The 17,146-nt window shown below is 40.8% G+C and overlaps 1 protein-coding gene across 4 annotated transcripts in view; it reads right to left on the bottom strand.

Moving 5' to 3' along the window:
* Positions 1-16,044, bottom strand: part of LOC119723555 (mitogen-activated protein kinase kinase kinase kinase 4-like) — a 63,089-nt gene extending 47,045 nt beyond the window's left edge. For all 4 annotated transcript variants that reach the window (XM_038194267.1, XM_038194269.1, XM_038194268.1 and 1 more), the window contains exons 1-3: positions 15,613-16,044; positions 14,484-14,549; positions 6,655-6,711 (exon numbers count right to left, since the gene is read on the bottom strand). In XM_038194267.1, the coding sequence (XP_038050195.1) occupies positions 6,655-6,711; positions 14,484-14,549; positions 15,613-15,660 (171 nt within the window). In that variant the 5' untranslated portion in view covers positions 15,661-16,044. The remainder of the gene's footprint in view (positions 1-6,654; positions 6,712-14,483; positions 14,550-15,612) is intronic.
* Positions 16,045-17,146: the final 1,102 nt, after the last annotated feature.

The raw sequence follows: 17,146 nt of genomic DNA, 5'->3' as shown, positions 1-17,146 counted from the left end.
ATGTACAGGTACATATGTACTGTACATGTATGCGTACGTGTTCTACATCCCTCCCCCTGTACATGCAAACATTGCATGTACAGCTTTAATCCTGCAAAATTCTCCAGCAATCACTGTCAATATGTTGAGGCAGAGCCAATGACATCCTGGAGCAGTGTGGATGATTTTAAATATAATCTTGGCCTAAATTTATGCACGGCTGGGCATAAACAACAGAAGGTCCGGCCCAATTAGAACATGATACAGTGCGTCCTCCAAAATCAGCCACACATTTGTAAGGTACCATGTAGCCTCAATCCTGCAAAATCCTCCATTCTACAAAGAGTATTTTGCCGGCTTTGGGAAGATTAAGGTTGACACATCAGTTAGTTCAGGCTAAAAAAAAAAAGTCTCTGGTTTCTGGTATGCGCGCGCGTCGCCGTAGCCATGCGGCAAAATGAAAGATGAAGCAAAATTTTTTTTTCAGTGAAAGATGATGTCTCAAAACCGCCAAACTCACTGGTTTGACTGGAATCCTGCTGCTGCACAATTTTAACGTGTTTTTAGATGGGGTTATGGTCAAGAAAAACAAGCTTTATGTGGCCTCTCTGGACTCCCATATATTTGCACTAAGTTTAGTCGGGCACCATTTGCAGTCATCAGCCGACATTTGAAGCAAAAAAATCAGGTAAAAAAAAAAAAAGCCGCGTCGCCGCACAACTTTTTGGGCAAGCTCCATACCAGAAACCGGAGGCTTTTTTTTATTGGCCTAACACATGCAGTACTGCATAGGTGTGTGCTGTGCCTGATCTTTGCATAATTTTCCTTTTAGCTCACCAGAATAATTTTCGAAATGTTAACAATCAACAAGACTTTTTTGTACAACTGGCCTTAGGATGCCACTGATGCTGTCTCCCCCCCCCCCCAAAAAAAAAACCTCAATGCCATTCACCTAATGACCATCATCGCAGTATAGATTACCAGCAAGTGTTGTTCTATGTGGATGACTCATAACTCGACTTCAACCCTAATGGGAAAAGCCTCCCTTAAACACAATGCATTTATATTGACATTTGAATATCGGCTACTGGTTTTAAAAACAACAACTGTGGTTGAAATTGGACTGGGTGATAAACATGAATTATCAGTGTTTATGTGAATAGTGCCTCATTGATGTCATTGACACCTGGTTCATGAAAGAGTCATCTCTGAAATATGTACCGGTTTTTTATGGCCTGAAAAGTGAATGAATTTTAGCCTCTGATTCCGTTGGGATTGAGAACATTTGGGCTTTTGGGGTTAGATGCAAATATGAGTCGGAATTTATTTAGTTGAAATGTGTATGTACACAGCCTTCTTAAAGGTGTCACTGTTGCACGTTTTCACATAATTACAACATCATATCTTATTGAACTATTACTTTACAATTTTGAATAACATGTAATGGCTGCAAGTGCCAGACAATAATTCCTTTCTCGCTGGGTAGGCTGGTTCCCGCCCCACAATCAGTATCAATACATACGTGTATGTACTGACAGGGAGCCAGTCTGCTCGTAAATATCTGTTTGTGTTCAAAACAAAACCTTTTTTCCCAGACGATGTAGACATCCAAACTAAGGGGGAAAAAAAGTGGGTTTTTTTTTGTTGGAATAAAACAATCAAGTTGGAAATCTCTTAATAGAATTATTTTTTTAATTTGTTGAAGAGCACTAGGGAATGCACCTTTAAGTGTCATGTACACGTACATGTACATTGTACAGTACATGTACATGTACATGTACGTGCACTCCCATGAAGACAAAATATACCACACTGCATATGGTACAGAAATCATAGCTCTGGGATCATGTACATGTAGAATTATTGATGGCTTTAACATTCATTTTGTCTGGGCCATGTTCCGGTGGCAAATCTTCTGTTCATTTCAACTGCCACGCTTGTCCATCACTCACTACATGAATGCGCTAGCTGGCAGTTTCCTCGCTTCTCTTGCAGTTGCAAAAAGCGTCTGATAATACTTGGGGGATATAAACACTTGCACGGTCCAGCGAAGCGAGACCCGTCCGCTATTAATGGAAAGGATCCTACCACAATGAATGGAAGGATTCAATGATTAAAACAAGAGTTGCTTATTAATAACTACTGGAATTAACTGAAATTTATAAGATGTTCATGTACATGTACATTAAGTACATTTTACATGTACACATGTATGATGTACATGTATATGTAATTTTTTTACATAAAAATTACATATATGTACATGTACATGTACAGTACATGTACTGTACATGTACTGTACATGTACATGTATTTGAATAAAATGTTCAGATTCGGTATTGTTCTAACTCTAAGCTGGCGTGCACACCTTTATGTGTACAGTCGAGTCTCGTTAATACAAACTCGTTCGGACCTAGCCAAATTGTTTGTTATATCAGAATTTTGTATTAAGAGGAACATCAGTCCCATTAATTGTGCACATACAGTCAGGACCAAGGCTTTATGTTTGTAATAACCAGAATTTGTCAGAGTTTGTACTAACGAGAGTCGACTGTATTTTGCAGTATAGGAAGCTACCGGAACATTCATAATGACCATCTGTGCAATAACAATGTGGGTCAGAATCAATCATTGCCCTTAACTATTTGTAACCCAATCCTGGGCTCTCTGCTAAGGCCCTTAATATTATGTAGGACAGCCTGTTCACTCTACATGTAATTCCCAGAACAACAGACAATAGCCTGAAGATGAATATTGCATGTGGTAGGGTACATGTAATTACTGCACAGATGCTTTGCATACGAATCATCTGGTACATGCACGTACGTTACATGTACGTATACCTGGTACAGTGCATTCGACTTTTCCTTGTGCCTTAGGCCCAATAAAAAAAAAACATGTTTCTCGTCCGGGTTTTTTTTAAAAAAGGAGGAAGCGGGGCTTTTTATTTTCTATTTTAAATTTTTTTTCAAGATGGCCGCCATTTTAAAATTTCCTTCAACCGTTGGTGTTCTACTGCTCAAAGACACTTTTAAAATGAAAGACAAGTTGGACAAGAGAACTGAACATATTTTCAGTGTCATTTAGAGTTGTATTGGTATTGGTATTTATTTTCCGATGAATTTGTGGACTTTTTCGGTGTTTTTTACTGCATTTTTGAAAAATAAAAAAATAATAAAAAATTCCAGGCGGCCTCCAAAAAGGAAGCGGGCGGGGACGAGAAACATGTTTTTTTTTTACTTCGCCTTACATGTACATTTACATGTACATGTACTGTATGTACAGTTTACATGCAAGTACGTACATGTACTGGTACTGTTATTGACCCCTTGACAAGGAGCCCCACTCATCGGATGAACTAAAAACATTTAAGTTGGATATCTGCACATGAACCCATACAAGGACATGTACGTGTACTGATCTTTGAGTTCACGATGGAACTCAGTCATCAGACGATGCCCAATTGTACATTTATGTACAGTGCATGAATTTTTGCAGACTTGTGGAAAATCTGCTCAGTACAAACATGTACCGGCATACATATCATCTTGTACATAATCATTTACATACATACATGTACACATACAAAACAGCGAGTTAGTCTGGCATCTGAGACCTGAGGTACGATCTTGTGTCATATCACATTCCAACGAAGGCATCAACTTTCTGGCTGCATTTCCTGTAACTATAGACCTTCCTTATTGCACTGGCAGTGATGCCGAGCTATTTTATCAGGGCAGAACAGACAACTCCTGTGTCGTATTAAAGTTCTGCGCTATCGCACCAGCCAATCAAAGAGCCACATTTAACTTTTTTAATAGGCCTGTCCCGAATATATACAGAATTTGGTTTGATTATTTGGGAATAAAAACTAAGCACACGACTGTGATGTTATTCTAATCGTTAAGTTGCAGCACTTTATTGTTTAAGTACTTGACAGAAAAATACTTAGGCATACATGTACTGCAGAACACTCTAGTCTCTAGCGGCCGACAGCATCGATTGTGGCACACAAATTTTAACTGGCGCGCTTTACATGCAACTTTTCACCGGTGCGGCACAGCACGCTGTTGCAGCTGGCACATGTAGCCTAAAACTTGGTCGGCGAGTTTTGAACACTCGAAGATTTGGTCAAACGCCACTACTGGGTCTGTTTTGAATAATGGTATACTAAATTATTTGGAAGTGGACAGCCAGGTACACACGTACCAGTACTTTTTAATAATTTTTAATCACCAAAAGTACTATCCACTCCGTTCTCAAGTACCCCCTCACCGGCAAAGAGAGAACAGTTGGGGGTGACCAACCGACGCCATCTTGCCTGACAAGCTCAGCCACTGTGTGGACATAGTACAAATCCCCTGGTGTACGTGCGTCACACACAAGGAACAATGCGCATTAACCAGCGAAATGTCCCACCCATGGGACGTTGTTGCTAGGTAAAAGGGCGCCCTCTTTCGTCGGCGCACAGAGCCCATAGCTGTCCTAACGTTTCGGTCTTAAAATTTAAAGCAAGTTTTAATGTTTGATATTGCCTTTCCAAAGTTTGTAACACTAACAGCACTGTGTTGACATACAGTGCCCATCCAGGGGAACCTGATGACCTCTCATGACCCAACATGACCTTGGCTGACCCACCCATTGTTTTGACTGGGTCTCTCCCATCCATCAACAGGAAATTCCAGGAGCTGGGGAGACCCAAGGTCACAGCACATGTGTGGGCTACTGCAGGAAGATCCCCTAGGTGAAGGAACTTCTGTGCCAATCTTTTGGCTGTCAGCCAGATCGTGGCCAGATAAAACATTTGTGGGCCTTCAATGTGGAGTGCAAAAAGACTCCAAATGGAGCGATTTGGAGGATGCTCATTTGCTTATCAGAGGATTTGCATTCTTTAGTGCTGCTGCTTACCCCACATGCCGCAGTCGTAATATCCATGCAGTACAGTGAACATAGACAAAGCGAATATTGACTGTTTTGTAGTGAGCAGAAAGCTTAAAGTGCAACCTTTGAGCTGCTTTGCGATAATGACCTGGATGTACATGTACATGTAATCAGCTATGCACAAAACAATTGCCAAGCACACATGTACGGTACATGTACGTGTACATGTAAGCACACCATTTTCTGAGCCTCCATCTACTTCACGGAGACCATAAGCAGTATAAACACAGCAAAAGGCATGCTTGAAGGTATCTCAGAGGAAAAGTTGCTTAAAATTTAAGCAACTATTGCATCGAAGATTAAACTTAAATCGTCGATGCAACAATGGAAATCTCCATGCACGCAGCAACTGTTAGTACCGTACATGATCCACGCCATGAAATGGTGCTAGGTTAGCACAATTTTCTGCTATGCACATGTAGCTCAACTATACTGTTAAGCAGCATCATGAAATTGGTCACCAGCCAAAAAGTCATAGGGCAAATGCTGTGTGTGACTGGTTCCCACACAAATTTGTTAAGCACAAAAACGCTCTGCTCAGCAATAACAGCTTCACACCAACGTGCACAGACCTGTCACTGCTGTTTTGCAAATTCCAGCTGCCGTAAGGCCTAGGCCGGTTCATATTATAATTCACACGCAAATCTCAGTGCGAAGTGACTTCGTTTGGGTAACGGCAAATGTCACAATGTTGACTTCATGAAATTCGCTTCGCTTTTGCTTGAAGTGCATACCGGTAGGAACCAGTCTCCAATCTTGCCAAAAACAAATTCTCAGCAATATAATTTATAAAGAGCAGCCCTGCCTTGTTTTGTCTATTGTTTAAATTATGCCCCCTCCTGGACCAGCTCCAAAAATGGAGTCCCCTGTTCCACCGAGCCAACAATTTCAAATTGCCTTTTTCCTCCAGAACAATGCAAACTTGCTAACCACAATGATGAATGAAAAAAAAAAAATTGGCTCCACCTTCAACAACCTTGGAAACTTTCCCAATTGTTATCCAACAATCAAACACATGTGTCATCAAACTCAGCTATGGGTATTTTTCCCAGACTGACTACATGTACATGTACATGATCCACTGCACAAGGGCCAATGGGTTACATCAAGAACTAGTCCGAAAATTTGGGACTCTCAATACTGTGTATGAGAGTCCCAAAACTTAAGGTACTGGAAACATGCAAAACAAGAAAATAGACTGGCGCCTAAAACAACCAACTGGTCCAACACAGCTTCAGTACTGCATCAATCAACCATGCCAAAAGAATTTAAGAAACCTGTGGCATGAAGTGGGAACTAGTCTCAATTTACTACACATTTCTCCATAGTTAAGCCACCAGACTATTGACACTGAAAAGAAGTCAGTCTTTTCAAATAGTTGGACCATGGTTGGACATGTACAAGTCTAGTATTTAGCCCCATTTTGAAATCACTTGACTTCCCTCTCATGTGCAAAATATTGAAGAAAAGTCTCCTTTAAAAATTGAATTGAGTCTGCAAACTTGGTTGGTGAAATACTGAGGACATATTGTGTAGGCCTTATGTCTTTGCCCCAGTGGAATTTTTTGAGAAATTTGCTGGCTAAACTGTGAGTAAAGTGGGCCTGATTTAGTTTTGCACGTTTCAGAGCACTCCAGAGCCCTGTCTGATCAAGAACATGCAATCATTTCCCTTAAACTAGACAACCGGGAGGTATTGAACCACACCACAAATGCAACATTGCATTTGACCCACCTCTGTGACATCCATGACCTTGATTGCTGCCAGTTGACCTGTCTTGACATGGCGACCCTGGGAAAGACAAACAAAGAATCACACACAATCAGTACATTATAAAATATACAGCGTAGGGTATGCAGTTTACTTGTTTAAAGGGAATGTACATCGTTGGCTTTTGCTTTAATTTTCAGAAATGAACTATTTGAGGGGTTAGTATAATAGATCAAATTATTGTTACACTGACATGTTTGAAGTTTTGTTTTCGAAAATGCTGCAAAAACCAAGAAAAACAAAATTTTTTCAAGTAGTCTGGTTCCCTGACTCCACTAAAGATGAAATAGATCAATATTTATAGATGCCGGAAAATTGTAAGGTAAGGGAACCAGTCTAGCCTGCCTGCACCCGTTCATGAACATGTAACCAATAGCAAACAAAATTTGGACTAAAAAATGGTAAATTTGGATCAGTAGTTGAAAAATAGTTAGGTTTTCCAACGGTGGTCGGCCGACCACCGTTGGAAATGTATACAAAAATAAAATTTTCTTGAAAATGACTTCACACCAGGTGCCATAATTTTACAGGATGCTTGAGACTGTCATTTACCAACATCCTAGTAAAGTACTTCTTAAAACTTGGCAGTTTTATTTTTCGATGTTTGCAAATGTTGTATATTCCCTTTAAAACCTAGGCTACATTTATACTTTTTTTTGTCTGTTTCCAACTTCTTGAAACAGTAAAGGGGAATTTGTATACTGTTTCAAATTAAAACTGATGTTTGTGTTCAGCCATTAGGCCAAGCATGCCATGTTTGGCCTGAACTTAAGTTTAAACTAATTCTGGCAAATGTAGCACGATATGAGAATGAGGGACCCCCCCCCCTCCTTTGTGTTGGTCATTGTGTTACCACAATCTCAGAAATTCTGTTGAGATATCTAGGGGGCACCAGTATGCATTAGGTAACATTAGTCTAGGGTTTGCATGGGGTATAGCGAGATTGGGGGGGGGGGTACCCCTTTGTCTCAAATTGTGCTGGGTATAATTTCTGGTTCAGGAAAGGGCTCTGGAAAAACACTATGGAATACTTATTTCTGCATTTGATTTTAAAAGAATGCAGAATAAAAAAAAATAGAATATTTTGAGTTGGGGAGGGGCAGGGTGGGGGGGGGGGGGGGGGGGTGCGTGCGCACCTCTTATAATATCCATTGTAATAACACCACACTGTAAATGCACACCTCATACTGTGATGTTCTTCTAGTATTTGACCCTAACAAGCTGATGTTGTGTTGTCATTATTCTCACACTCTGTTGCGATTTCCATTTAATCCTTCATGGCGTGTTAGCCCAGGGTCAGACTTGTGTTGTCTGCAAACACCCTTGTTAGACTAATGCTGTATTGTTATGATACAATGCAATTGCCCCTTGCACACACATGTACATGTACAGTACATGTAGCGATGTGCCATCATTCCTTTCTACCACCACAGCTGCACTCTGAGTGCTAACACAAAACATACATAATGTACATGTACCGGTAGGCCTACATTTGTATTTGTCACAGGGATGACATTGTCAATTTCAAAAAAAGTCTGAAAATTGGGTGAAGGGTCTGAATGATGTTTTTCTATACTGTCTTTCTCTCAGATTCCAAAAAAATCTGAATTCAGACAAAAGACTGAAAAATCTCGTGCCTGCTGTCACCAAATTATCAAACCAAATTATCTATCCACTAGGCTAGGTCTCAGGGTTGCAACTTACAAACCTTTTGTAGGGGAGGGGGGCAAACCACATGTATGACACAATAACTCACTGTTGTCAAGGCACCCCCCCCCCCCATCACAGCTTGATGACATTTAAACCCACCACAATTATCATCCAGGTAACACAAAGCTCCTGCTGCCTGTTCAGTGTTAACACAATTTCCGATCCAAGGCACGTAGCAGATTTTTTTTTTTATCCATGAAAGGGTTCTTTCACGACTTCCCTTCCACGTACAAAAAAATCCCCTGCCTGGAATATAACGCAGTACACTTACACATGTCAAAGGGATTTGGAAAATGTTGACCTCTCGTAAACCCAGATGTGTGTGTATTTCATGCAGGAATTTAAAAGTACTGTCAACACCGCCAAAAAAGAAGAAGAAAAGTCCCCCACACTCATTGGAGGGGTCATTTTTTTAAACTCTAATTGTCTTATAACATCATGTAGAATGTTGTGCTCTACATTTTGATACCGTTTGCTACATGTACCAAAGACTGTAAATCGTCCAACATTGACAACATTGAAATATGATGCAGTTTGAAAAGTTGCAATTTTTAAAGAGTGCGCGAGTGGAAATTGCTGTGTGACAACGTCACGTTGTCTGCAACCAATGTCAGGGAATATCGATGGCACATTTATGCGAAATTGAATAACCCGCGCTTTGTTTGGGCATTGTGCAGTCAATAGGGGTCAATTACGGGCATGTGTGTTTGCGCTAAGCAATTTCTCCTCAAGTAATCTTTAAATTTACAACCTTTCAAAGCGCATCATTTTTCATATAAACCATTGTCAATCTTGGACAAAAGTACCGGTGCGGTACATCCCATGTCACAAGTTATGGGGCAGTATCGAATGGTTCACTCTTTATTCTGATTCAGATCAACCCTACTATTTTTTCCCCAATTTTTTACTAGCTGACACCAGGTGAAACCAAGTTCCCACCAGATGACAATGGCTCCGTGTGGTAAAAGATGGAATAACAATGCAAATTGCAAAATGCATACAAACGGATTCTGTTGCAACAAAAATGCTTTCAACCCGTACCGTACATGTCCACCATTTTGACCTTGCATGGATTGGGAACCCACCATAATCTTTTGTGCTCGCCTAAGGGATGACGACTACCAATTATATTTATCAAATTTTACGGGTGGGTTTATAACGTGTATGAAGAAGAGCAACAAAAGAGGCATGCATTGTCAGCAGCTGTTGGATAGCTTGAGCAAAGATTTAAGGCTCAGAGACTAAAGGCCTTAGTGAGGCCAGCAGACATGTTAAGCATTTGGCATGTTTATGATGTTGTACACCTATGTATCAAAGGGCTTATTGTCTGGTTGTTAGCTGTACAATATTTATGATGAATTTGTACATGATCCGTGTACATGTGTACAAATGTACAAATGTACAAATGTACACTGTATGTATATAATTGTGATGCGAGCTGTTTTTAAATGTACCTTTCACTCATGTTCTTTCTCAATACAGTGTACATGTACATGAATACAAGTATGTCATTGTGGGTACCGTGTATGTGCTGAACTAATTTAGTGCAAAATTAATTGTTTGGCTACAGAATAAGCTGCATTACATTGAACTTGTACCGGAACATTGTAAACAGAAAGGCAATGAAAGTGATAGGCATCAGTTCATTATAAACTATCATAGGACAATGCACAATGCAAAGGGTTAACATTCTCATGTGTTTGTGTACATCAGAGTTGATAGAGTACGGGCCTGACTAAATTGTGAATTCCCATTGCAGTTTTGGGGTTTTTTTTTCTGTATTTTGTTTTTGCTAGACCCTGCTGAATACAGCAAAATCTTACAAATTTATGTAAGTGTGGAAGCCAGCTGAATTTTGTGGAACATGGCGACTATTTACTGCCCACTGTTGGTTGTGTATTGTTTTAGGAGGATTGGGGGGGGGGACCCAAATATTTAGTAAATTGAAGTCCCCTTTCATGTATCCACTTTAACTTCCTTGCACACTGTACATGAGGAAATGGGGTGATGATTCAAAGCAAATCATTGATCCCAAGTGGAATCTGAAACCCCTCATTGGAAAATAATTGAACTTTGCCTCTGGGCCACACAAAGGGATACTTTACACAGGGTTTGTTGTTTGCACTCATGTCAAGTTGGGTTTCAATATCTGGACTTCATCACGTAAAATAGGGGCCAGATTACTACATGTTACTTGCAGAGTTTGTTTATTGACCCAAATCACAGCACCCCAGACTTGCTATTGTCTGCTAATCTTTACAGATTTGTAGCTGACAACACAAGCTTGCCAAAAAAAGAAGGTTAAACACAAAGTTATTAAGGGGCAGAGAGTACAATTTTAAGCACATACATACGTGTACACACCCATGTTTGTTTTACATACGCTATGTGGACATTCCTTTGTTTTCGTGTAGTTAAGAAAACTCGCTACAAAAAATAACTTTACTTAAACTGTGAAAACTCTTTCAACCCAATTTTTTTCTATGATTCCCTATAGTGTTTCTCTTCATTCTGCAACAGATAAACCTAACCCAATAATGCCTCTAAACCTGTTTTTCAGAGAGGGCGAAACGTTATGTGGACACGGCTTAGTCCACATAACATCAACACAACCTGCACTATGTGGACATCTTTTGTTCACAAGTCCACATAGTGAATGTAATGCCTACCCACTGGTACATGTAATGGAAGGTAACATACTGGTACACACATGTACTTCACATTTAGGCCCTGTGCGTATTGTCATGCAACATTAATGTTCACATGATGCGCCAAGAATTTGACACAGAGAATTTGGATGAGTCATATATGTACTTGTATGTGCCTTTTTTACTTTCGACTTGTGTGGAGATGGCGTCTGAAGGGTCACAAACTACCAGTAACGGTACATCATGTCTTCACGTATGTACAAATGTACTGTACATTGTCCCGGTATGTCAATCCACGTTGAAAATCATTGAAACAGTGACATGACATGTACACAGAGCTCTGTGAATAGAATCATTTGAAACTCCAGGCTCGTACAGTATCCCAAGTGTTTCAGTCTGTAAATTTCACAAAAAGGCAGGCCTCCTTGTCATGCTTGTTGTCAAACATGTCCCGTACATTGTACATGTGACCTGGCATATCCTGAGCTACAAATGTCACACACCTTCAGTTCCTGTGGCCAGGATATCCCAAGCCAGTGTGGATAACGCATGCCGGAAATGTGGGCATCTGACACTAGTCAACTGTTTTGTTATGATGTACACTGTCCACAATGTACATTGTTGTGTACATGTACATATATATATGTATGTAATTCTGAATCTTGTTCTGTGACTGTGATTTACACACAATTGAAACCTATACAGGCAGAATTTCGCTACACATGTAGAACATCTACCGTTACCGTTGTGGAGTGTCATGGCCTAGCGGTTGAGAACACCGGACTCATGCCCTGGTGTTTCAGAGGCAACAGTGGCGTGGGTTCAAGCCCGGGCCCGGACACTTGTGCCCTTAAGCAAGGCACTTAACCATTATTGCTTCGTCTTTCGGATGGGACGTTAAGCCGGAGGTCCCGTGTGTGTTGTATAAGGCCTAACGCACATAAAAGAACCCAGTAACACTCATCGCTTAGAGAAGGGGTTTGCCCGGTGTTTCTGACCTCCTAGTTATACTCCCTTGTGGAAGTTTTTAGGAGAAGAACCAACCAAGTACCAAGTAACAGTGCTACCGTACCTTTCTGAATCCTACCAAATCCCCTGTCGAATATTTTATGTGTACCAAATGTACTACATGTACAATACATTTACATGTGCTTTCATTTGGCCTCCACTCTCCAGTGCGTTGTGATACGTGGCTGGGCTGTGCAGTACAAAACCTTTTGGCTGATTTTGAAGTATCTAGGATGGGTAGCAGCCATCTTAGAGGGCAATGCCTTTGTTTTTTCTGGAATTTGCATGAGTGAACCTTTTGCACATTTATTGTTACTGAATAAAAATAACAAGATGCCCTCTAAAATGGCCACTTTGTATGAAAGGTCTATTGTAAATTATGCTCGCCTGTTTTTTGGGCTGAAAATCTTCCTACCGGTCGGTATATCATTAACCCTAACTCCCTAGGCCTTTTTGCTAGGATGTTGCCTCAATCCTGCAAAATCCTCCAATTGGCCTCATGGAAAAATAACATATAGCCTGAATCCTGCAAAATCCTCCGGCTATGACTGTCAATAGGCTGAGGCAGAGGCAGTGACATCCTGGAGCAGTGCGGAGGATGTCAAGTATAATCAAGGGCTAAATTTATACACGGCTGAGCATAAACAACACAAGGTCCGGCCCAAGACCTTGACACAGTGCGTACTCCGAAATCAGCAACCCACTTTTGCCATGTACATGTAACCTCAATCCTGCAAATTCCTCCAATTTGCAAAAATGATTTTGGAGGATTCAGGGCGGTTAGGGTTAAGTACCGGTACATACCGGTACATACATGTATACTTATGTGGGTTTGAAGCCCATGCTCGTGAGCATGCAAGCACACGAGGACCCCATCCTGTAAAATCTCCCAAAACCTTAGTGGATTTTGCAGGATAATGGGCAGTCCAGTAAACATTCCTGCATGTGCGTGCATGCATTCACTGCCATCATCTCACTTCCTGCACACACCGAGGGGGAAATACCCAAGGGTGTGAACCCAAAGTGAGATTTTATTTGCCCTCGGATCTGGAGGCAGTGGAGTGTGTTTGCTGGAGAAACACAAGGCCGCGGAACGCATCACATCCAGGCAAAACTGGTTGTGATTGGATGACAGGGTGCCATCCGGGAAGAAAAAACGGGAAGCTGTATTGAATGTGTGAAGAAAAAAAATTGTCCTAGAAATTCAAGTACACGCCTTTGTGTGCATGTATGTACTTAAAGGGGCATGCAGCTGTTAGGCAGGGTTCGACTTTAGCGGTAGCCCGCTAGCCAAATGCTAGTCAAAACAGCGGTGGGCTAGTCAAACTATTCCTTAAGTAGCCCGGCTGGCGAGTCAAAAATGATTGGGCTACGGCAAAGATGAAAGGACAGGAAGAAATAAATCATGAAATTCAGAAAGCAAACCAAGCGAAATCGTCCTTCCGTGACAAAGACTGAACATTGCCTTACCGTGTGATAAGTATTCACATATCAAGCTTTCTTGAACATGTTGAAATCTGCTTTTACGCCAAATCTGGCATTTAAACGAAATTCGAGGTAAAATCTGGCAAGATCTCAACGTCCTGCAACCTCCTCCTGATGCATGTGATTTACTACGTGATAAATGCTGCGGATAATTTGGTATCGCACTGACGCTCCGGGCATTCCTTTTGTCCGGATCATAAGTGCGATTCCAAATTATTAGCTGCGTTTATCACGTGGTCTCGTTATTGCCCAATCAGACGCCCCCTATCATATGCGCCACATGAAGCAGACGGGTAGCTCGGAGGGCTCCGATAATTTTGCACGCAAATGACCCTGGGTACTCGTCCAGGGTCATTTGTCAGGGTCACTTGTCAGGTTAAAATCTAATTTCTACACGTTCGTATGGGTCTTCATTGATGGCAAGTTTCGTCGAAATGACACATCCTGAACACGCGGACAGGCACATTTAGATTTCTAGGTGAGTACTCAACATCCATACGGAATTATGTATGGCAGATCGATTTCGAAGGTTTGAAAATACACAACAGCGTGGCGTTGTATACAACGCCACGTTCACGGGTCTACATATATGGTAAACTGTACACATACATGTAAACAGTTGGACTCTGTTTATTTGTGGTATTCCTAACCCAATGTGAAGCATAATTTAGTTTACTAGTGCAGTACATGTACTCATCCTAACAGATTCCAACAAAGCCTGATGTTGGAGTCTGGCTGGTTAGGGATCGTTAGGATTAAAGATGAACAGTAATTGGGTAAAAAAAGCCTACAGCACAGCACAGCACAAAGCTTGATCGATGTGTTTCAACTAATCATTTGACTGAAACCAAGTTAGAAATACATACAAAATTATTTGAAAGTGCGCAGTCCTAGATCCAATTTTCATTTTCCAAAGCACAGGCATATTTGTGCCATACTCACCTTGTATACTTGGCCGTAGGTTCCATTGCCAACAACTTCCATCAAATCAAAGATTCCGGCAGGATCCTGGGGTTTAAAAAGATCAAAAATGTCGCTGAAATTAGTAAAGGATCGTCCGATTGAAAGATTGATTACTCACGACTAATAAAGCAATACGTTAAAAGGTATGTGGCTACAATGAAACACGTATGACTGAAAAGTATTTAATAATAATAATAATGAAGTCTTATATAGCGCACGTATCTACCAACAATTACGGTACTCAAGGCGCTGGAAATTATGTGTATCATTAAGGAAAGGTAAATAAAGTTTATGAGAAATATGAGACCCATTATGTAGCACCTAATAAGGGTTTACAAGGTGCTGAGAAAGTATGTACTGATACTGATGTACTCACATTAAACAAGCGCACTTTCTCCCTTAACTTTTGATTATTGTTGGACATGTATACCAACAATAAAAAAAATTATTCAACATTTTATCAAAAACATGAATGGAAAGACTGTGGATATCGTCTGACCCCTTTAAAAAGTATGTGACCCTACATCTACATGTAAGCACTCACTTTTAATTTGGGTTTGACAACGTGCGTGTGTTGCAAAGCCTTAGGGCTTTAGGCCTAATTTTCTGCGCCGATTTAGGAAGTCGAGGATAGGGCCTACCTTTATTTTTACTTCATTTAGCATGATACGATTGTGAATATTAATAGCCTACAGTCATGACAGTACAAACTACATGTATATTGAATTATATTTATATTTAAAAAACAAACAAACAAACAAACATTTCCAAAAGGGAAAATGCAATCTATCTGTGTATGACTATGACTATGTGATGAGTATGATATGAGATTCACACTTGCAGACTTTACTCTTTTGTCTTCTACAATGTATGTGTTGCACTGAAGTCTGCAACTGCTTGTTCATCCCATTGTTCAATAAGCACACATTGTACAACACAGATACACATTGTACTGACATACTTTGACCATGATGCAAACACATGCAGTATATCAATGATCTAGTTGGCATGGTTGGGTAGACCACTTCATTCCATTATTTACTAAGGGGAAAAAAATCAAAATACATTATTTCCTGGGAACGTCAATTGATGTGAAACAAAATCTTACCCTCAAGCTTGACAGATCAATGTCGTCCAAACTTCGCATCGACGCCATGGCTAATAAAAAAGGTAATTTTTTTTAACAGATTCTGCGAGTTCTTCAAGTGACGACCATTGCCTTATTTTGTACACTAAGCAGCGGAGGTCCGGACCTTTCCAAGATCATTAACAATATTCGTGGTATCCCTCTGCTCTTGATAATCTTCGATCGCTCTCCCAGCCTGCTTACAAATCCATCAACACGACAAAGTCGCCAACAAGCGAATGTGTACTCTAGCCCGAAAGTGGGCCAGCTTTTTCGGGGGTGACTAACCATCCACTTCCGCTTAGGAATTCCGATCGAATCCAGAGTGATTCACGGCAAAAAATTCTCCGTGGCCAACACAGTAAACCATTATTGCATTGTGCGATCGTCGTACAGTAGTCAGTACATGTCGTTGAAAAGAATATAATGATGCATGTAAATATTGACGGTCGACACTGGTACCCGGCTATGCCGTCGTGTACGTTAACTGTTTACACGCCCCAAAAGGGAACCGCTGCTTCTGGATTGAGGGCGGGCTTTACTAAGTTCGGATCACCATTGCTTGCCAAAGAATCGTTTAGGGGTGCAGACCAGTAAATCGGTCCGAAATTGCCTATACTACATGGATTTTTAGAGAAAAATAAATCCTCATTTTTCACCGATTTCACCCCAAATGTTCGTCCAAATTTCATTTTGAAAAGCACATCTGTCCAGAAATCGAATGGAAATGTGTTCTAGGGTCCTATGGGCATCTTTCCAGCAAGTTTGAAGAAATTTGATTTTTTGGCCAAAATTGGAAAAAATGCAGCTGCGGCTGTTTTAAGGGTTGAGGCAGTAAAATGGGTCCGAAGTAGCATGCGCCGGCCAAATCACGATTTGCATGCCCTCAAAATCTTCAGTATTTCAGCATGCTGTGGGCCATGAACTTGAGGGTTTGTAAAAAATATGGGTGGAAGCCGTGCACAGGACTGGGAACAAACATATCCAGCTAGTTTGCAGGCCTTCACACAGTTTGAAAAGTTGGTTTTAAATTGCGCGCTCCAGTTTTGAAATTGCGCACACTATTCAAAACGAATAAGGATCCGAGCATCACTCTCTTAATTCGAAAATCCAAATTAATTAATTGTCTATGAACCAAAAAAATCAGCTCATGTCGATGTCAAGTATTAAAAAGTATTAATATTCATAGATTCACGACGTATACCTTTGATTCCTTTTTAAATACTACCGGAGACCTGCCGGGCAGATGTAAATATCCAACTAAAGCAAAGTTAAAAAAAAAAAAAAAAAAAAAAAAGATTTAAAAAAAATCAAAAAGTTATGTGCTAGCCAAGCTTTCAGGGATCGGTCTGAGCCATAACAATGCCCCAGCCAACCCCTTAGTTCTCTTCCAGTGTCTCGGCGTCCCCGACCAATACACACTTCCTTCCCTGTCCATCCATGTAACCCCGGAGGGCCAGGCACCATGTAAAAGCAAAGAGCTAAGGGAGGAACAGGGCGGCACCCTAAGCCCTGA

The sequence above is a fragment of the Patiria miniata genome, unplaced genomic scaffold (genome assembly GCF_015706575.1).
Source record: "Patiria miniata isolate m_02_andy unplaced genomic scaffold, ASM1570657v1 HiC_scaffold_17, whole genome shotgun sequence".
NCBI lineage: Eukaryota > Metazoa > Echinodermata > Asteroidea > Valvatida > Asterinidae > Patiria > Patiria miniata.
This window is presented reverse-complemented; position numbering and strand designations above follow the sequence as displayed.